Source organism: Heterodontus francisci, chromosome 4 (assembly GCF_036365525.1).
Source record: "Heterodontus francisci isolate sHetFra1 chromosome 4, sHetFra1.hap1, whole genome shotgun sequence".
Lineage (NCBI taxonomy): Eukaryota > Metazoa > Chordata > Chondrichthyes > Heterodontiformes > Heterodontidae > Heterodontus > Heterodontus francisci.
In genome coordinates this window covers 170,108,399-170,130,720 of record NC_090374.1, presented here as the reverse complement: position 1 = coordinate 170,130,720, position 22,322 = coordinate 170,108,399, and the positions used below count along the sequence as shown (strand labels likewise).

General features: G+C 43.8%; 1 protein-coding gene across 6 annotated transcripts in view; it reads left to right on the top strand.

Moving 5' to 3' along the window:
• The window catches only part of LOC137369376 (coiled-coil domain-containing protein 171-like), a 285,974-nt gene that overhangs the window by 43,953 nt on the left and 219,699 nt on the right, over positions 1-22,322 (top strand). For all 6 annotated transcript variants that reach the window (XR_010974938.1, XM_068030508.1, XM_068030505.1 and 3 more), the window contains one exon: positions 11,168-11,314. Coding sequence is in view for 5 of the 6 variants with exons in the window: in XM_068030508.1 (XP_067886609.1) it covers positions 11,168-11,314 (147 nt within the window). In the remaining variant the exon portion in view is untranslated. The remainder of the gene's footprint in view (positions 1-11,167; positions 11,315-22,322) is intronic.

Below are 22,322 nucleotides of genomic sequence, written 5' to 3'. Positions count from 1 at the left end.
ACTAATCCCATATTCCTACCAAACATCCCCACCTATTTATGAACCTTCAATCCAGTAAATTTTTTAAGTACTACCTCTTTATTAATACTAACTTTCAGTTCCTCATTTTCACAAGTCCCTTGGTTCCCTGGTATTTCTGGGAGATTTTCTGTACCTTCCTCAGTGAAGACAGGCACAAAGTAATTGTTTAGTTTATTCGCCATTTCCCTCCATTATCAATTCTCCTGTCTCTACCAGTAATGGACCCACATTTGTCCCTGCTAATCTTTTCCTTTTCACATACCTAAAGAAGCTTTTACAGTTCGCCTTTATGTTTCTCACTAGCTTGCATTCATATTCTCTTTTCCCTTTCTTAATCAGTTTCTTGGTCATCCTTTGATGGATTCTAAATTGCTTTTTCTGGCAATCTTATAAGCCACTTCCTATGATCTAATGCAATCTTTAACTTCTTTTGTTATCTACGATTAATTCATCTTTCCTGTTGGGTTTTTGTGTCTTAGAGGAATGTATATTTGTTGTAGACCATGTAATACTACTTTAAATACTAGCCATTGCCTGTCTACCATCAAATCTTTTACTGTATTTTTCCAATCCACCATAACCAACTTGCCCCTCATACCCTCATAGTTCCCTTTGTTCAGATTTAAGACCCTAGTTTCAGAATGAATTGTATCACTTTCAAACTTAATGTAAAATTCTATCATATTATGGTCACTATTTCCCAAAGGCTCCTTTACAGCAAGGTTATTAATTAGTCCTTTCTCATTACATAATATAACATCTAAAATAGCCCAATCCCTAATTGGTTCCTTCAGTGTACTGCTCCAGAAACCCATCTCATACATGCTCCAGGACTTCATCCTTCACAGCAATAGTGCTAATTAGGTTTATCCAGTCTATATGTAAATTGTATTACCCATGTTACATGCACCTCTAATTTCCTGATTTATACTGTGTCCAACATTATCTGTACAAGCAGTCAACATTTCCAGATAATCATCCCTGAGTCCTCCTGCCCCCTTTGCAAGTATTTTCATACTTTTTATATTCCTAGAAAACTCTTGCTGTTTCCTTTTTGCCTTTCTGATTTCTATTTTCACTTCCCCATGCACTTTATTTGTTCCTCATGGTTTTCTTTAGTATTGTTGGGCATAATTTTTTATCAGATTGCATCGTTTTAAGCTTCAGTTTAATTTTAATCTCTCTATCTATCCATGGAAGATGATGCTAGGAAATGATAAAGGAAGGCAGCAAGTTGGGAAATATAGGAAGCTTTCTGATAGACATTTGGACAGATGAAACATAAGCTTGCTTGCTGCAGTTATAAAGGGCCATTTTATAGACTACTTTTTGAAGAGCATACAGGAAGATAGTGTAATTCAGCAATTGTAGACACTCTGCCGGGAAAGAAATTGCCAAATAACCAGCTTACAACTGTATCCTGAGCAATTTGAAAACATTGCAACTGTGGTATTACCTTGCTTTACAAGAATCTGTCAAATGTTTGGTTATTGACTATTGACATGCACTTGTCAACTGTGCATTGTGTGTTTTTAAGATATTCAGTCACGTGTAAATCATTTAATTGTACTTTTACATTAGCTCTAGTACTGGACTGTAAATTTACATTATAAAATAATAGTGAACTGAAAATAAATAATGTTACACTGTTTAGTAAAACACCATCGTTCTTCTATACTTTTGCGGCTGCATTTGACTTTGTGCATAAAAATTGTTAGCTGCACAGGAGCATCTTGCTAAAGATTGAACAGGAATTGAGAGTCCTTTTAAGAATTTAGTAATGATAGAGTCATAGAGTTATACAGCACAGAAACATGGTCCACCGTGTCTGCGCGGCCATCATGCCTATCTATTCTAATCTCATTTTCCAGCACTTGGCCCGTAGCCTTGTATGCTATGGCATTTCAAGTGCTCATCTAGATACTTGTTAAATGTTGTGAGTGTTGCTGCCTCGACCACCCCTTCAGGCAGTGTGTTCCAGATTCCAACCACCCTCTGGGTGAAAAGATTTTTCCTCAAATCCCCTCTAAACTTCCTGCCCCTTACCTTAAAATCTATGCCCCCTGGTTATTGACCCCTCTACTAAGGGAAAAGGTTTATTCCTATCTACCCTATCTGTGCCCCTCATACTTTTGTCTACCTCTATCAGGTCTCCCCTCAGCCTTCTCTTCTCTAAGGAAAACAACTATGGCCTATCCAGTCTCTCTTCATAGCTGAAATGCTTCAGGCCAGGCAACATCCTCTGCAAATCTCCTCTGCACCCTCTCCAGTACAATCATATCCTTCCTATAATGTTGGGACCAGAACTGTACAGAGTACTCCAGATGTGGCCTAACTAGCATTTTATACAGCTCATCATAACCTCCTCTTATATTCTATGCCTCAGCTAATAAAGTCAAGTATCCCATATGCCTTCCTAACCACCTTATCTACCTGTGCTGCTGCCTTCAGTGATCTATGGACAAGTACACCAAGGTCCCTCTGTACTTCCTAGGGTCCTACCACCCATTGTATATTCCCTTGCCTTGTTAGTCCTCCAAAAATGCATCACCTCACACTTCTCAGGATTAAATTCCATTTGCCACTGCTCTGACTCTCTTAAAAGCCCATCTATATCGTCCTGTATCTAAGGCTCTCCTCCTCATTATTTACGACACCACCAATTTTAGTGTCATCTGCAAACTTACTGATCATACCTCCTATATTCACGTCTAAATCATTAATGTGCACTACAAACAGCAAGGGACCCAGCACCGATCCCTGCGGTACACCACTGGTCACAGGCTTCCACTCGCAAAAACAACCCTCGACCATCACCCTCTGCCTCCTGCCACTAAGCCAATTTTAGATCCAATTTGCCAAATTGCCCTGGATCCCATGGGTTCTTACCTTCTTAACCAATTTCCCATGCGGGACCTCATCAAAAACCTTACTGAAGTCCATGTAGACTACATCAACTGCTTTGCCCTCATCTACACATCTAGTCAACTCCTCGAAAAATTCAATCAAGTTTGTTAGACATGATCTCCCCTAATAAAGCCATGCTGACCACCCTTGATTAATCCCTGCCTCACCAAGTGGAAATTAATCCTGACCCTCAGAATTTTTTCCAATAGTTTCCCTACCACTGATGTTAGACTCACCTGCCTATAATTACCTGGTTTATCCCTGCTACCCTTCTTGAATAATGGTACCACATTCGCTATCCTCCAATCCTCTGGCACCTCTCCTGTGGCCAGAGAGAATTTGAAAATTTGTGTCAGAGCCCCTGCTATCTCCTCCCTTGCCTCACATAACAGCCTGGGATACATCTCATCTGGGCCTGGGGATTTATCCACTTTTAAGCCCGCTAAAACAGCTAATACTTCCTCCCTTTCAATGCTAATTTGTTCAAGTATATCACAATCCCCCTCCCTGATCTCTGCACCTGCATTGCCCTTCTCCATAGTGAACACAGATGAAAAGTAATCATTTAAAACCTCACCTACATCCTCCGCCTCCACACACAGATTGCCACTTTGGTCCCTAATGGGCCCTACTCTTTCCCTGGTTATCCTCTTGCCCTTAATATACTTATAAAATGCCTTGGGATTTTCCTTTATCTTGCCCGCCAGTGTTTTTTCATGCCCCCTCTTCGCTCTCCTAATTGCTTTTTTAAGTACCCCCCAAAACTTTCTATACTCTTCTAGGGCCTCCGCTGTTTTCAGCGCTCTGAATCTACCATAAGCCTGCTTTTTTTCCCTTTATCCAATCCTCTATATTCCTTGACATCCAGGGTTCCCTGGGCTTGTTGGTCCTACCCTTCACCTTAACGGGAACATGTTGGCCCTGAACACCGGCTCTTTCCTTTTTGAATGACTTCCACTGGTCTGATGTAGACTTGCCTACAAGTAGCTGTTCCCAGTCCACTTTGGCCAGATCCTGTTTTATCATATTGAAATCGGCCTTCCCCCAATTCAGTATGTTTAGTTCCGGCCCGTCTTTGTCCTTTTCCATAGCCAACTTAAATCTTAGAGTTATGGTCACTATCCCCGAAATGTTCCCCCACTGACACTTCTACCACTTGTCCGGCTTCATTCTCTAGGATTAGGTCCAGTACCGTCCCTTCTCTTGTAGGACTTTCTACATGCTGGCTCAAAAAGCTCTCCTGTATGCACTTTAAGAATTCCGCCCCCTTTAAGCCTTTTGTACTAAGACTATCCCAGTTAATATTGGGGAAGTTGAAATCCCCTACTATTATTACCCTATTACTTTTACACCTCTCTCTGATATTTGCCTACATATCTGCTCCTCTATCTCTCCCTAACTATTTGGAGACCTGTAGTACATTCCCAGCCAAGTGATTGCCCCCATTTTGTTTTTAGGTTCTACCCATATGGCCTCATTTGAGGAACCATCTTAAGATATTATCCCTCCTTACTGCAGCAGTTGACCCGTTGAATAGTGCAATGCCACCTCCACGCTTACACCTCTCCCTCCGCCGCCCTCCCCCTCCCGTGGATGATCAGCCATGATCATATTGAATGGTGGGGCAGGCTCAATGGGCTGAATGGCCTACTCCTGCTCCTATGTTCATATAAACAGACTGCATCTCTCTCCACAGATGCTGTCAGACCTGCCGAGTATTTCCTGCATTTCTTCTTTTTATTGCATCAAAAGGGGGTTTGGTGGTTTTGCTGTTGGAATAACATGATCTGATACAGACTGCTGCAAGACATTAGGACATGAGCATAAAATGTTGAGTACAAGTCAAGTTGATGGTCTTTAAATGCTGAGCAGAAATTTTGTAGTGCTTGTCTGTAGAAATGTGTTTCAGTACAAAATGAAGGTGCTTTGGTAGAAGGACATGTTGAAGCATGTAATATTTCTGTACAGTTGGTTTCTTGAGAATTTTGCGTAGTGATTTGCTTAATCTGGAAAGCTAGCACCAGCATTTATACAGAAGTACCCTGTCACAGCTACATTTTATCGGCTCAGGCACCTAGACCAGTCCAAAGTGATAACTCTTGTACAAATGAATGGAGTCCCTCGGGCTGCATGTGGGTCACCTCCATAGCACATTTAAAATATATTTTAGCATAATTGTTCCTTAAAATGTTTCTTTTTAAATTCCTTTTTCATGTATGCAATGGCTTTTAAAAAAAAACAATGCAACTGCTGATGCTTTTTCATTGTGCTCCACCAACTCTTGTCTTTTTAATAATTCTCAGTGTCACTAAGATACAAGATTTGTTTACCAATTATAAATTTATACCCATTAAAGATAAGAACCTACCTGATATGGTTATGTGGGCCCCTGTGATGGTGATGAATTCTGATCTCTGCTGTTCTGTTAGAGGCTCCAAGCAAAGGTCAATTGCTTTACTAGAGGTAACACTGGAATGAGCAACACATTCACATACCCTCTGATGGTTGATTATAGAGCACAATCGATGTAACGTTTGAACCATACCTTGTCTCGGGAACAATGTGTATCACAGAGATCTGGATGAAGAAAATTGTGTACGAAGACTCCAGTTTACAGTGCATAGAAAATGTCACACAATAATTATGTAAGCTGTGTCATGCAGGCCCCCACCTGCCAAGAATGATGCACACATTATTTTGCCACATGAACATTAAAGCTTAAAATTGTTGCGGGGAAGAAAAGAGGGCCTATCACAAGGAATTGCCAGGCCCCTTGCCGGAAAGACCTTTTTTGCATACTGGCAGACAGTGTTGAAACAAAAGAATTAGTCCCTGCTCCCAATACACAGAAGACCTGGTCAGACCAGTTTAGTCACTTGACTAACTGGCGGTTGGAGTTTTTGAATTTGAACTTGCCACTGTGTTTTAAAACTCAGAAAGCTGCTTGCTCCTGGACTGAAAAGACTTCTCTCCTGTCTGCTCTCAACTCGCTTTCACTAGCTTCGGAAACCATTGAAGACGCATGAACTCCAATAGAGAAAAGTCTCCTACAGTGAACAAGGTTTAAGAAGAATACTGTGCCTCAACGAAAAGTAAGACTGCCTACAGTCAAGGACTATACAGCGAGCTCGAAGCACAGTTAAAAACAAACCCTCTTCAAAGATTGCCTCAAACCTCTCCACTATTTTTCTTCTTTTCCGTCTCTATTAGCATGTGCGTATTGCGTATGCATGCTAGCGTGGGGCATGGCGTGTATTCGTAGGCGTTAACTGAATTAGAGTTTAAGTTTAAGGTTTAATAAATTTCACTTTTCTTTAAACCTGAGAAAACCTGGTTGTGCTAATTTTTTTGCCTTATAATTGGAAAGCGGTGAACACAAGGATTCACCAAGGGGGAGCTCAAATCACGGTGTGTTTTAAAATTAAAACCCTGTTACAATAAAACCAGGTGAAGGTTATAAGGGACCCCAGATACCTTTCTCACCTGGTCGTAACAGAAATTTGGGTGCTAGCATCCAGAATTGTACCCACAGACAAACGAGAGAAATTGGAAGTGCGAAGCCAAATTGTTCCCAGTCAAAAAAAAGAGCAAGATTAATACAGGTTTTCTTGTGGTTGTGTGTGATTGAATACTAACATGCTTGCAACTGAAGCTGGTAGCTCTCCAAGCCAGGGTGAAGTAACTTGGGATAAGTTAAAAGCTCTGTCTATGGAGGAGTTGAGAAAAATGGCTGAGCATTGTGGGATCACTGTACTTGGCAAGGCTAGGAAGTCTGAACTCCTAAGGTTAGTAGCCCACCATTTTTTCCTTTGAATCTGAAGAAGTAGAAACAAGCTTAGAAGCAGAATCCGACAGGGTATTGTTAGCAAAGATACAATTAGAACAGAGGGAACTTGAGTTAGAAGAAAGAGAAAAAGAGAGAGAGAGGCAGGAAAGGGAGAAAGAGAGAACCTTCCAGAAAGAAGGGGAAGAAAAAGAGAGAGCGTTCCAAAAGGAACATGAAGAAAATGAAAGGCAGGAGACAAAGACAGGAGAAGGAATGAGAGAGAGAGAAAGAATATTCCAGAAAGAATCCGAAGTGAGAGTGCTGAAGCAGCTTGAGTTAACTAGGGGGGCAATACAAACTTGCTAAAGCTCGCTCAATTAATTCTAAAATTCAATGAGGAAGATGTGGAAGCATTTGTAGTGACTTTTGAGAAACTGGCAAGGCAGCTAAAGTGGCCAGCTGAGACCTGGTCCCATTTAATACAAAGCAAACTAACTGGAAAAGCCCATGAGGTTTATTCCTTTATTTGTTGCCAGATGAGAGTTCATCAAATTATGAACTGACCAAAAATGCAATCCTTGTGGCATATGAATTAGTACCTGAAGCCTACCACCAAAAGTTTAGAACCCTCAAAAGGCAAGCTAATCAAACTTATCTTGAGTTTGAAAGAAGTAAGCAGCTGGCTTTTGACCAGTGGCTGAGGGCTCTTAAAATACAGCTCAGCTATGAAACTCTCAGAAAAGTAATTTTGTTAGAGGAATTTAAAAACTCTCTCCCACTCTCAATAAAGACCCATGTAGAGGAGCAGTGGGTTCAGGGAGCCCAGCAAGCAGCCGTTCTGGCTTATGAGTTTGCTTTAATTTATAAATCGGTTTCCGTGGGGAGCACCTTTCCTAATCACCCCCACAAATCCGAAAAGGACAAAGGGTGGGAAGGCGATATCAGCCCAGGCGATCCTGGAAGGTGCTGTGAGCAAGAGTGAGACTTGGAGACCTGTGTCCTTCCATTGTAATAAGGCAGGACATTTAAAAGCTGACTGCCGGAAACTAAAGGGAAAACCAGTAGGGTTAATCAGGGCACACCCGCTCAGTGAAGACGGGACCCTGATGTAAAGTCCAGCAGAACAAGCTGTGGCTTTAACTGCAGTAAGAATGCAACCCAGGAAACTTAATACGGCCAGTGCAGGAAAAGTTAATAGGATTCATGAAGGTTATCAGGGTTTTGTGTCTGAAGGGAAAGTAAAAAAGAAACCATACCCCTCGAGGGGGGCAAGCAAGCCCATAATGACTCTCGGACGCAGGGGCCACTAGATCCCTTTTACTGGGAAAAGGCCTGACCTTTCCCCCAGAGAGTGCAGTGAACACCAAAATGGTGGTGAATGGTATTGGAGGGCAGTGTATGCTGGTACCTGTATACCGGCTGCACCTGGACTACGACCTAGTTTCGGGATCGGTGACCGTAGGGATTGTCCCTAGTTTACCTGTGGACGGGGTTGACCTAGGTAATGACCTGGCGGGGGGTGAAGGTGGTAACCCCCCCCAGTAGTGAAAGAAAGACCACAGGAGGTCAGAGGGACAGGGCCATGGCAGGAGACGCTTCCCTGCAGTTTCCCTAAATGTGTAATGGATCAGGCCATGATCAAACCAGCTCTCCCAAAGAAGACTGCATTGGCACTGCTGGCAAATGACCATGAGGTCTGCCTGTCTGCGACTTTCTTTGGAAAGTTCGGAGTCCCGGGGAATGAATTAAATAAATTTTCCCTAGCTGAGGCTCAGCGAGCCAACCCAATATTGCAAGAGTTAGCATAGGCTGTCCAATCTGAAAGTGAAGCAGAGGGAGTCCCTGACTGCTACTATTTAAAGAATGAGGTACTGATGAGGAAATGGAGTTCTCCTGCCAGACTTGAGAACCAGGAGTGGACAGTAGTTCACCAGTTAGTGGTGCCACAGAGGTACCGGGGAGAAATATTAAGAAGGGCCCACGAGACTATAGTGGCTGTACATGCTGGTATACGAAAGGCCAAAGCACGCATAAGACAGCAGTTTGACTGGCCAAAACTCCACAAAGATGTGGTGGAGTACTGTAGGCGTTGCCAGATGTGCCAGGTTGAAGGGAAACACCAACTAGAGTGAAACCGACACCCCTAAATCCTGTACCGGTGTTAGGAGGACCATCCAGCAGAGGGCTGGTGACTGTAAGGGACCCCCGCTGAGAACAAAAGGGGACAGGCAGGCACACGGCTGGCAATAGTTTAGAAAGAGAAGGGAAAAAGTGACCAAGGGGGCAGGTTAAAGGAAGTCTGGGAGGAATCCTGGATGAGAACACCTACTGTCCGGTCAGCCAACCCCGAAAAATGTGAAAAGTTAGATCCCACATCTTCCTATGTAAATACAGCCTCTAAAAGCCCCCCACCAAAGTTGCTAACAGCATTTACAGGAACCTGCAGAAACAGAGAGACCTCTAGGGGGCACAGAAACCGTGAGGGTGATGCCTCACCTAGTCGAAGTGCCACAGGTGAGTGTAGTCAAGTCTGCACAAATACCTGTAGGCAAGAATGTCCCAGAGAACAAAGGGGAGATTAACACAGAATCCTCTGCCACAGTCAGAGGAAAAGGGAACCACCCATCCCCTGAAGGCAAAAGTCTTTGCATGACTCAGCAAAACACTGAGAGTTCTGGATAGACCCGCCCACTACTGACTGTCCTGAAAAAAAAACAATACCTCAACAGGAATAGAACCCCTCGGCTGTCATGACAATGGGCAAACTGAAGAAAAGCTTCCCCAAAGAACCACATGGTTACTGGGATGCCAAAAAGGGTGGATTAAAGCAGCACTGGCACCCAGAAAAGACAATTTTAATAGGCTTTAAGATTGATGAATGAATGGAAATAAATGAGAGAAATGCTTGATTTTTCTTTCTGTGTCACATTTCTCTCAAACCTTGTAATGAAATGCGCCTTTTTTTTCAAATCACATTTCATTTCCCTGGATGTGGAGGTGTCATACAGGCCCTCACCTGCCAAGAATGAGGCACACATTATTTTGCCACATGAACATTAAAACTTAAAATTTTTGCGGGGAAGAAAAGAGGACCTATCATAAGGAATTGCCAGGCCCCTCACCAGAAAGACCTTTTTTGCATACTAGGAGACAGTGTTGGAACAAAGGAACCAGTCCCTGCTTCCCCAATACACAGAAGACCTGGTCAGACCAGTTTAGTTGCATGACTAACTGGCAGTTGGAGCATTTTGAATTTGAACTTGCCACAGAGTTTTAAAACTCAGAAAGCTGCTTGCTCCTGGACTGAAAAGACTTCCCTCCTGTCTTCTCTCAACTTGCTCTCACCAGCTTTGGAAACCATTTAAGACGCATGAACCCCAAGAGAGAGAAGTGTCCTACAATGAACAAGGTTTAAGAAGAATACTGTGCCCCAATGAAAAGCAAGACTGCCTACAGTCAAGGACTATACAGCGATCTTGAAGCACAGTTTAAAAAAAAAACCCTCTTCAAAGATTGCCTCAAACCATTCCACTATTTTTCTCTTTTCTGTCTCTGTTAGCATGTGCGTATTGCGTATGCATGCCAGCTTGGGGCGCGGCGTGTATCCGTAGGCGTTAACCAAATTAGGGTTTAAGTTCTAATAAATTTCACTTTTCTTTTTAAACCTGAGAAAACCTGGTTGTGCTCATTTCTTTGCCTTATAATTGGAAAGCAGTGAACACAAGGATTCACCAAGGGGGAGCTCAAAACATGGTGTGTTTAAAAATTAAAACCCTGTTACAATAAGACCAGGTGAAGGCTAAAAGGGACCCCTAGACACCTTTCTCACCTGATCGTAACAGCTGACACCTCTATTCTGCTCTCCACTCTCAGTTTACTTCCTCTTGTTATCCTTACTACAGCTACAGTGTAAGATCTGCTATTGTAGTTCTCTGGAAGAAACACACGGCAGCACCCTCTGGATTGCTGCTGTAATCTGAACTTTTATTGTTGATGCCCTCTATTGGCACACTGTGCATGCTACTCCAAGCATGTACAGTGGCCTCAAATGAACAATACATTACATATCAAATGACCAATAAATTGCATGCAGCATCTCTTCCATGCTCATCTTCCTGGTTTTCATTTTCGTCTGTATTTTTGGCTGCCATTTGTACACACGGTCAAAAAAATAAACAGATTGTGAATTGTGAGCCTTTTTTTACGTTGAATCTGAGAACCTTCTAAATGTTGATCTAAAGGCATGTTTTTCAAAAATAATGTGAGAGCTGCACTGGAGTCATCATGAACGTATTTAATGGTAATGATTGAGTGACCATGATAAATACATTAACATAGAAGTCTAAAATCCAAAAATAATACTTGTTCTTTTTACCTCAATTTTTGATTTGAACTTTGGAAAAAAATCTCTAATCAGTTACTGAAAATTGCTATTTAAACTGCTGAGTGTCATTGATCTTGTTTTTCATAAAGGACCAGGAACAAACGTTTGTTGGGCTGGAAAAGCGATTACAGGAACTGGAAGTTGAACGCAACAATCTCATGGAGACTCTGCGACGGCAGGAAAATGAACTTCAGTATAGCACTGAACGAGAGGAGCGACTAAAAAAGGAGCTGGATGTAAGTGGCTATCTCAGACCTATGCTCTTAACGTTCAAACTTGTGCTTTAAACAGCAGTACCTTTAGTGGTTCACAACTGATTGATGAAACCAGATTGTTAATTATCTTTGAGGTACATTTCTTATTGAAGTTACCTATTCTAGGAAAAATCACAATTATGTTTGTCCATTTGAGAGGCTTGGAATGGAACGATGTGGTGTACTTGTCTGACGCTATTAAGAGCACCACGCAGTAAAGAGTCAAATTCACTCTGTTATGAAAATGCTTCCATTTGAAAACATTTTTTGAGGTCTCATGTTTTAGAATTGTGGTTTGGTTCATTGGAAGACTGAAGTGATTTCACAGATGCTGGACTTTTTTTTAAAGGGTCACTGGAAGAACTCTGTTTAAAAACAACATTTTCTGGATGTTACATGTCTTCAGCTAAGTAAACAACAGGTGCCTTCTGACTATGAGTTGTTTACAAGAGAAGTGACATGTCATGATTTATGGTGGTCAAGAGTTGGTCATTTTGAATACTGTTTTGAGTCAGTTGGGTTTGTAGCCTGCTGAAAACAAATCCAGTGTGTGATAGCTGTAACACCTGATGCCGCATTTCTCCTGAGAAGCTTTTGGAAGACTTCTCGACATGTCTTGAACAAACTGCTTCTGAAAAGATCCCAGTGACCTTTGTCATGCAGGCCCCCACCTGCCAAGAATGAGGCATATTAATTTCATCATATGAACATTGATTTTAAGTGGATGCTGGAGTGAAGAAATTACTTGTTAAAGAGATCACTGGACTGGAGGACGTTTGCATAATAAGAGACGGCGCTTGTGGAGACAAAGAACTACTCCCTGGGCCAATGAACTCAGATGGATTTTGATCACCAGACATTGAAGGTGTGAGGAAGCACATTCGAGGGACTGCTAAGATGATACAATCCACAAGAACAGGACTGGTTAAACCAGCTGGTCACATGACTAACTGGCTGGTCCAGGTTTTTGAATGAGACACAGGACAGTTTGAATTCAGACTAGTGTTTGCAACTGAAGCTGGAACAAGGAAGCCTCTCTCCTGGCTGTCTGTCTCTCGCTTTCTCCCAAGCCACCGGACCCACAGAAGACATGTAAACTTCAGGAGAGAAAAGACTCCGACATTGAAACAAGTTGAAGTGTGAACTGGGCCCCAGTGAACAGCAGGACTTACCGGCAACCAAAGACTCCACATTGAACTCAAAGGACTGCAATTATAACCCAGCCGTTGCCTCAAACATTTCCCCTTTATTCTTTTCTACTTTTTCTGTCGCTATCTGCATGTGTGTTTATCGCATATGCATGCTAGCGTGTTCGCATTGCATATTCGTAGTCATTAACTGGATTAGAGTTTAAGATTAATAAACTCCCACCTTTCTTATTTAAATCTAAGAAAACCTGTCTGATTTCTTTGCCTTACAATTGGAGCAATGAACAAGGATTCACAGAGGGGGAGCTAAAAACAGTATTTTAAAATTAAACCCTGTTACGGTTAAAACAGGCGAAGGCTGAGAGGGAACACCTAGACCCCTTCTCACTTGGTCGTAACATCCGTCTACATGTACTCGAACGCCAGACTGTACGCCATCTGGAACATAACATTTCTTATCCTTTTTCTTCAAGAATTAACAAGTACTTTGGCCAAAGCATCTTTATTTTTCCTTTAACCTGTGTGTGTATGTGTTGGGTATTTAGAAGGGAAATAGATATATATTTACTGTCCTATTTCAAACTATGTATTAAAGCTTTGCATCTTTATTGATTAAGTCTTGTTTTATAATAAATTAATAATTTTGTTTATTAAAGAAACCTGGTTGGTCGATTTTATTCTGAAACTAAATAGATAAGAGTATGTAATTGGCTGCAGCAGTAGCTGGGTACACATTTAAATATATGTTGTGACCTGTGGAGAAATGCAACTAGAGCAAGGCAATGCACTCATCCTGCCTTGGTCGTAACACCTCCCACACCCCCACAGTAATGTTGCAAATGTACTCTGAAGTGTAAAATCCAGTAACAAAACCTGCTGAAAAGTTCTTGACATAAACTTTGAAGATTTTTTTGTAAGTTTTCTTACCCAAGTAATTTTATGGTCAGCTGTAAGCTCAGTGTCAATAGGAACATAGGAGCAGGAATAGGCCACTCAAACCTTCAAGCCTGCTCTTCCATTCTGGATCATGGCTGATCGTCTACCTCAACGCCACATTCCTGCACTATCTCCATAATGCCTTGATGTCATTAGCAACTAGAAATCTATCGATCTCAGTCTTGAAATTACTCAGTGACTGAGTTTCCACCACCCTCTGGGGCAGAGAATTCCAAAGATTCATCACCCTCTGAGTGAAGAAGTTCCTTCTCATCTCAGTCTTAAATGGCTTGCCCTTTATTCTGAGATTGTGTCCCCTGGTTCTAGACCCCACAGCCAGGGGAAACATCCTTTCTGCATCCACTCTGTTATTCCTTTAAGAATTTGGTAAGTTTCTATGAGAACACCTCACATTCTTCTAAACTCTGGTGAATACAGGCCCAGTCTCCTCAATCTCTCCTCATAGGACAATCCTACCATTCCAGGAATCAGTCGGATTAACCTCCGCTGCACTCCCTCTACGGCGAGTATATCCTTCCTCAGGCAAGGGGACCAGAACTGTACACAATACTCCAGGTGTGGCCTCACCAATGCTCTATACAATTGAAGCAAGACTTCTTTGCTTCTTTACTCAATTCCTCTTGTGATAAAGGCTAACATACCGTTTCCCTTCCTAATTGCTTGCTGCTCTTGCATGCTAGCTTTCAGTGGCTTTTGAACAAGGACACCGAAGTCCCTTTGGACATCAGCACTTTCCAATCTTTCACCATTTAAGAAATACTCTGCACTTCCATTCCTCCTACCAAAGTGGATAAGCTCACACTTATCCACACTATATTCCATCTGCCATGCTCAGCCTGTCCAAATCCCTTGAAGCCTCTTTGCATCCTGCTCACAACTCACATTCCCACCAGGTTTTGTCAAATGAAAAACATTGTATTCTATTACTGACTGCCATGTCAGCACAACATCTTTCTTTAGTGCTTTCTCTTGTGTGAGATCTGTTGTAGATTATGAGAGGAGGAAGTTTATTTGAAGAATGATATAAAGAGGATGATTTTTATTTGCCTCCTGCCCTTTTGCCATGAACAGGGAAGCATGAAAATTAAATGAAAAAGTTTTCATTGAAATTCCACCAGAGGTTTTCATGTGATTTCCAAGCGGGCCTCTAAATAGGCAGTCAGAGCTCCCACCTAAAACAGCAGGAGCCTAATAAGCATTCACATATTGGAGTCCTTTGCTGGTTTCAGGATCTAACTGCCATTTTAGTTGCCATCTACTTTGCTATTTACATTTCTGTAACTTGCCCATAAACCGTGGGAGGCACAAGTCAAGAGAACGCAATTTCCAGCAATACTTAAAGGAATCCTAAGCTGTTCTTGGGTCAACCACTGGAAAGCTTTTGCAAACTTTTGGTTTGTGAAACATTTACTGAAACCTTTTTTGCAGCTTCTGGTACTGCTTCTATACCATTGACAATGGGGAAGGGGCTTCTGGAAAACCACTTTTGCTATCATGGGGAACCTGCTAGGAATTCTGTTCTGGCTGGAGGAGGGGGAGGAGCTGCGGCAATAGGAAGGGGTATCGTGGGCAAGAGGAGAGCTCACAGAAAGCCTTACCTTCCCAGAGTTTACATACATGTACTTCTCTGAGGCATTGCATAAGAAGCCTACTCTTCACCAAGGAGGCAGCGACAGAGTTGTGTTAACCCCTGTATCCGAAACAAGCTTCCAGAGCTTGCATTGCATTACTTGTGGTCATTAACTGCTTTTTTGAGCCTCTGCTTCCAGCTCCAGTGCTTTCTCATTTCATTTCTGAATGGCCGAGCTCTAAATTTAAGATTATGTCCCTTGATCTGGTTTCCCCCAGCAGAGGAAATAGTTTCTCTGTTTCTACACAATTATTTTAAACACCTAGAGTAGATCAGTACTTAACCTAATGAACTTAAGGGAATGCAAGCTGCATTCATACAACATGCACTGCATCCCTTCAGAGCTGATATATCTTTCCTCAGGTTGGCGCCCAAAACTGAATGCAGTATTCCAGATGGGGCCGGGGTAAAGCCAAGGCTGTGTACAACTAAAGCATGACTTCCTCCCATTTGCATGTCAACTCCTTTGAGATAAAGGAAACATTATATAAGCCTTTTCGTACTAGCATTAGCTTTTAGTGACTTGTGTACCTGGACACCCAAATCCCTTTTCTCCTCCACAGTTTCTAGTCTGCCAGCAATAAGAAAATATTCTGATTTGTCTATCTTGGGTCCAAAGTGGATTAACTCATACTATCCCACATTGCACTCGATCTGCCACAGTTTTGCCCAGTCATTTTATCTATGACCCTATACAACTTCTAGTCCCATCTACTTCACTAATGCCCTCCTTTTAAATTTAAAAAAACCCTTGGAAATGAAGGCCAGCATTCCATTAACCTTTTCTGAATATTTCTGTACCTGTGCACTAGTTTTTAGTGATTTACTTTTCTCGGATGCAAAGTGGATGCGCTCACACTTGCTCACAATGAACCCAATCTGCCATAACTGCAAAACTTTGATCCCATCTTCGGTACAAACTCATTCCTCTGCAGAGTAGTATCCCTACTAACTTGTCGAAAGATCATGGTAAATGAGAAACTATCAATAAATCTCAATCACAGCACTTTAAAAAGAAAAAATCTTGTACTTAAACAGCACTTCACATTTCTCAATTATTTTGAATGGAGTGACTGTTTTTCCTTAAAGGCAAACACAGCAGCAAACGTGTGCACAGCACGATCCCACAAGCAATAATTGGACAAATAACTAGTCAATCTGTTTAGTTGTGTGACTGAGGGAGCAGTGTTCACCAGGATGTAAAAAAAAAACTCAATGCAAAATACTGAAGATGCTGGAAAGCTGAAATTTGAGCAAAGTGCTGGAAACACTCAGTAGGTCAGGCAGCATGTGTGGAAAGAGAAACAGTGTTAACATTTCAGATCTGTGATCCTTTAGAACTGGAAAATGTTATAGATATAACAGGTTTTAATCAAGTACAGGTGCTGGGAAAGAGGGGAGCAGGCAAAAATAAATTGGAAGAAATGTGATAGCTGGAAGCCAAGAGTTATTAAATACAAATACAAGAGGAGGAACAGAAAGCAATTAAAGTGGGCAAGGTAAGAGAGACAAACGGAAATCCTGTCGGAGAGGAGAACAGAACATTCGCACGGTGGGCATTCCTGGGAAAAGTTCCACCCTTCTCTCTTACGGGATTTCAGTTTGTCTCTGTTATCTCGTCCACCTTCATTGTGTTCTGTTTCCCTTCTTGTGTTTGTGTTTAATCTCCTGTCTTCCAGCTTACGGGGAGGCAGTGGCGTAGTGGTATTGTCACTGGACTAGTAACCCAGAGACCCAGGGTATTTCTCTGGGGACATGGGTTCAAATCCCACCACAGCAGAAGGTGGAATTTGAATTCAATTAATAAATCTGGAATTAAAAGCTAGTCTAATGATGGCCATGAAACCATTGTCGATTGTTGTAAAAACTGTTGTCCTTACCTGGTCTGGCTTACATGTGACTCCAGACCCACAGCAATGTGGTTAACTCTTACATGCCCTCTGAAATGGCCTAGCAAGCCACTCAGTTGTATCTAACCCTTACAAAGTCAATAAAGAGGAATGAAACCGGACGGACCACCCGGCATCGACCTCGGCACCGACAACGGCAAACCCAGCCCTGTCGACCCTGCAAAGTCCTCCTTACTAACATCTGGGGGCTTGTGCCAAAGTTGGGAGAGCTGTCCCACAGACGAGTCAAGCAACAGCCTGACATAGTCATACTCACGGAATCATTCCTGACAGACAATGTCCCAGACACTGCAATCACTATCCCCGGGTACGTCCTGTCCCACCGGCAGGACAGACCCAGCAGAGATGGAGGCACAGTGGTATACAGAAGGGAGGGAGTTGCCCTTGGAGTCCTCAACATCGTCTCCGGACCCCATGAAGTCTCATGGCATCAGGTCAAACATGGGCAAGGTAACCTCCTACTGATTACCACCTACTGCCCTCCCTCAGCTGATGACTCAGTACTCCACCATGTTGAACACCTCTTGGAGGAAGCACTGAGGGTGGCAAGGGCACAAAATGTACTCTGGGTGGGGGACTTCAATGTCCATCACCAAGAGTGGCTCGGTAGCACCACCACTGACCGAGTTGGCCGAGTCCTAAAGGACATAGCTGCTAGACTGGGTCTGCGGCAGGTGGTGGGGGAACCAACACGAGGGAAAAACACGCTTGACCTCGTCCTCACCAATCTGCCTGCTGCAGATGCTTCTGTCCATGACTATTTGTAGGAGTGACCACCGCACAGTCCTTGTGGAGACTAAGTCCCGCTTTTACATTGAGGATACTGTCCATCGTGTTGTGTGGCACTATCACCATGCTAAATGGGATAGATTTCGAACAGATCGAGCAATGCAAAACTGGGCATCCATGGGGCATTGTGGGCCATCAGCAGCAGCAGCAGAATTGTACTCAACCACAATCTGTAACCTCATTGCCCGGCATATCCCCCACTCTACCATTACCATCAAGCCAGGAGACCAACCCTGGTTCAATGAAGAGTGCAGGAGGGCATGCCAGGAGCAGCACCAGGCATACCTCAAAATGAGGTGTCAACCTGGTGAAGCTACAACACAGGACTATCTGCGTGCTAAACTGCATAAGCAGCATGCGATAGACAGAGCTAAGCGATCCCATACCAACAGATCAGATCTAAGCTCTGCAGTCCTGCTACATCCAGCCGTGAATGGTGGTGGACAATTAAACAACTAACTGGAGGAGGTGGCTCCACAAATATCCCCATCCTCAATGATGGGGGAGCCCAGCACATCAGTGCGAAAGATAAGGCTGAAGCATTTGCAACAATCTTCAGCCAGAAGTGCCGAGTTGATGACCCATCTCGGCCTCCTCCTGAAGTCCCCAGCATCACAGATGCCAGACTTCAGCCAGTTCGATTCACTCCGTGTGATATCACGAAACGACTGAAGGCACTGGATACTGCAAAAGCTACGGGCCCTGACAATATTCCGGCAACAGTACTGAAGACCTGTGCTCCAGAACTTGCCGCGCCCCTAGCCAAGCTGTTCCAGTACAGCTACAACACTGGCATCTACCCTGCAATGTGCAAAATTGCCCAGGTATGTCCTGTACACAAAAAGCAGGACAAATCCAACCCGGCCAGTTACCGCCCCATTAGCCTACTCTCTATCATCAGTAAAGTGATGGAAGGTGTCATCAACAGTGCCATCAAGCGGCACTTGCTTAGCAATAACCTGCTCAGTGATGCTCAGTTTGGGTTCCGCCAGGATCACAGCTCCTGACCTCATCACAGCCTTGGTTCAAACATGGACAAAAGGGCTGAACTCCAGAGGTGAGGTGAGAGTGACTGCCCTTGACATCAAGGCAGCATTTGACCGAGTATGGCATCAAGGAGCCCTAGCAAAACTGAGGTCAATGGGAATCAGGGGGAAAACCCTCCGCTGGCTGGAGTCATACCTAGCGCAAAGGAAGATGGTTGTGGTTGTTGGAGGTCAATCATCTGAGCTCCAGGACATCTCTGCAGGAGTTCCTCAGGGTAGTGTCCTGGGCCCAACCATCTTCAGCTGCTTCATCAATGACCTTCCTTCAATCATAAGGTCAGAAGTGGGGATGTTCGCGGATGATTGCACTATGTTCAGCACCATTCGTGACTCCTCAGATACTGAAGCAGTCTGTGTAGAAATGCAGCAAGACCTGAACAATATCCAGGCTTGGGCTGATAAGTGGCAAGTAACATTCGCGCCACACAAGTGCCAGGCAGTGACCATCTCTAACAAGAGAGAATCTAACCATCTCCCCATGACATTCAACAGCATTACCATCGCTGAATCCCCCACTATCAACATCCTAGGGGCTACCATTGACCAGAAACTGAACTGGAGTAGCCATATAAATACCGTGGCGACAAGAGCAGGTCAGAGGCTCGGAATCCTGAGGCGAGTAACTCACCTCCTGACTCCCCAAAGCCTGTCCACCATCTACAAGGCACAAATCAGGAGTGTGATGGAATGCTCTCCACTTGCCTGGTTGGGTGCAGCTCCAACAACACTCAAGAAGCTCGACACCATCCAGGACAAAGCAGCCTGTTTGATTGGCACCCCATCTACAAACATTCACTCCCTCCACCACCGACGCACAGTGGCAGCAGTGTGTACCATCTACAAGATGCACTGCAGAAATGCACCAAGGCTCCTTAGACAGCACCTTCCAAACCTGCGACCTCTACCAACTAGAAGGACAAGGGCAGCAAATACATGGGAACCTGCAAGTTCCCCTCCAAGTCACACACCATCCTGACTTGGAACTATATCGCCGTTCCTTCACTGTCGCTGGGTCAAAATCCTGGAACTCCCTTCCTAACAGCACTGTGGGTATACCTACCCCAAATAGACTGCAGTGGTTCAAGAAGGCAGCTCACCACCACCTTCTCAATGGCAATTAGGGATGGACAATAAATGCTGGCCTGGCCAGCGTCGCCCACATCCCATGAATGAATTAAAAAAAAATTATCATAGACCTTCCTTTCGGTCTTTCTCCCCCATTTATCTGCCACTGTACTTGCTTAAAATCTGTTACACTTTGAACTTTGTCCAGTTCTGATGTAAGGTTACTGACCTGAAACATTGGGCTGAATTTTAAGGGCCCCCTCAGAGGGTTTTGGAGGCGGGGGGCACATAGAATTGTGTCTGGGTCGGAGGGCCCATTGCCTCCCTGTTGCAACACAATTTGGTTGAGGGTGGGATAGGCCGACAACAGTCTTCCCTCCCAAAGGTCATTTGAGGCCCGTAAGTGGCCTGTTAACAGACACTTAAGGGCCTCCCTGCTACTGCTGGAATTTGTCCAGGGGTGGGGAGCGGGGGAAGCCTCCGCCACGTGGAGAGGTTTCCCAGTAAAACAAGTGACCTCCCTGTGGGCTTTCGGGGGAGGGGGGGGGTCTCCTCCGTCGGCAATCTGTGGCCCACAGAGGGCCCCTGCGGAGAAAACCTGCAACTCCCTGAACCTCCCTCTGCCCCCTCACTTAATGCCCATCACCCCCCCTCCGCCGCAGCCCCCTGCCATTGCTGGGGCCTGTCAGACTGGCCCCGACGACCCTTCCTCACTTACTTTGGGTCCGGGCTCCAGCGCTGGGCCTGGCTCCAAGGCTTGATGCAGTACGAGCAGTGACCCCTGCTCCTGATGGCACTGCTGAACTACCGGTCCTCTGATTGTCTGGCAGCACTTGGAGGCGGGATCCCCATTTATAAACGGACGGGGATCCCGTGCCAGGCTATTAATTGGCCTGATGCCGGGGGAGAGGGGGGGCTCCAGCTGGCCAAGGCAGGATTCCCCCGCCATTTTGGCCCGATGCTGGGACCCATGCCGTGGGCACAAAATCCAGCCTGTTAATTCTGTTTCTCTCTCCACAGATGCTGCATAACCTGCTGAGTATTTCCAGCATTTTCTGTTTATATATCAAAAAACTCTTTTGAATAGTGACATGGAATTTTTACCACCCTTCTGAATTACTGGAAGTGGCAATTGGTGATAGCACCTCTAATAATAGAGAATTCCCTCTGTACTATTTTTGAGTGTCCGTTTATTTTAATGTGCTCAAGTCTTGGAAAGGAAATCTGCTATCAGGCTTATTTTTGCTTCAGAACTAATCTCTGATTATTTCGAAACATGCAATGCTATATTGTGGAGAAATACAACTTGTTACATTGATTAAAAAAAACATGCATTTTGATCGCGCTTTTCACGACCACAATATATGTCTCCAAGTGCTTCACAGCGAATGAAGTACTTTTGAAGTGTAGTCACTATTATAATGTAGGAAGCGTGGCAGTAAATTCGTGCACCGCAAGCTCCCACAAACAGCATTGTGATGCCGATTGATTTTATTAGCAAAAGCCTGTTTATAAATCAGTCTCTGGATGTGGGCATTGGTGTCGAGGCTGGCATTTACTGTCCATTCTGGTTGCACTTAAGAGGATGGTGGTGAGTTACCTTCTTGAACCATTGCTGTCCATACGCTGAAAGCTTTGTCACCACACTGCATTACCTCTCCTCCCTGCCATGCATACATTCTATTATGGGATGTAATTCACTTGTTTGGCACAAACACTGTACTTTATGAAATAGAGCAATCCACTAAATCTTGACTCATCAAAAAAAAGTAGGTGCTAAGATTTGCATACATGTTTTTCTTTCATTTTCCTGATTCAAATATTAATTATTGCTGTAAGTCTCATGTTTCTTAGGGGGAAGCGGTGACATAGTTGTAACGTCACTGAACTAGTAATCCAGAGGCCCAGGCTGATGAAATTTGAATTTAATTAATTAATAAAAATTAACAGCTAGTCTCAGTGCTGTGAAACTATCATTGATTGTTGGGAAAAACCCATCTGGTTCACTGATGTCCTTTAGGGAAGGAAATCTGCCGTACTTACCTGATTTGGCCTACATGTGACTCCAGACCCACAGCAATGTGGTTGACTCTGAGCGCCGCACTTTAGGAAAGATATGAGGGCATTGGAGAGAGTACAGAAAAGATTCACAAGAATGATTCCAGGGATGAGGAATTTCAGTTATGAAGATAGATTGGAGAAGGTAGGATGGTTTTCCTTGGAGAAGAGAAGGCTAAGAGGTGATTTGATAGAGGTATTCAAAATCATGAGGGGTCTGGACAGAGTAGTTGGAGAGAAACTGTTCCCACTCGTGAAAGGATTGAGAATGAGAGGGCACATTTAAAGTATTTGGTGAGAGAAGCAAAAGTGACATGAGGAAAAACTTTTTCATGCAGCGAGTGGTTAAGGTCTGGAATGCGCTGTCTGAGTGTGGTGGAGGCAGGT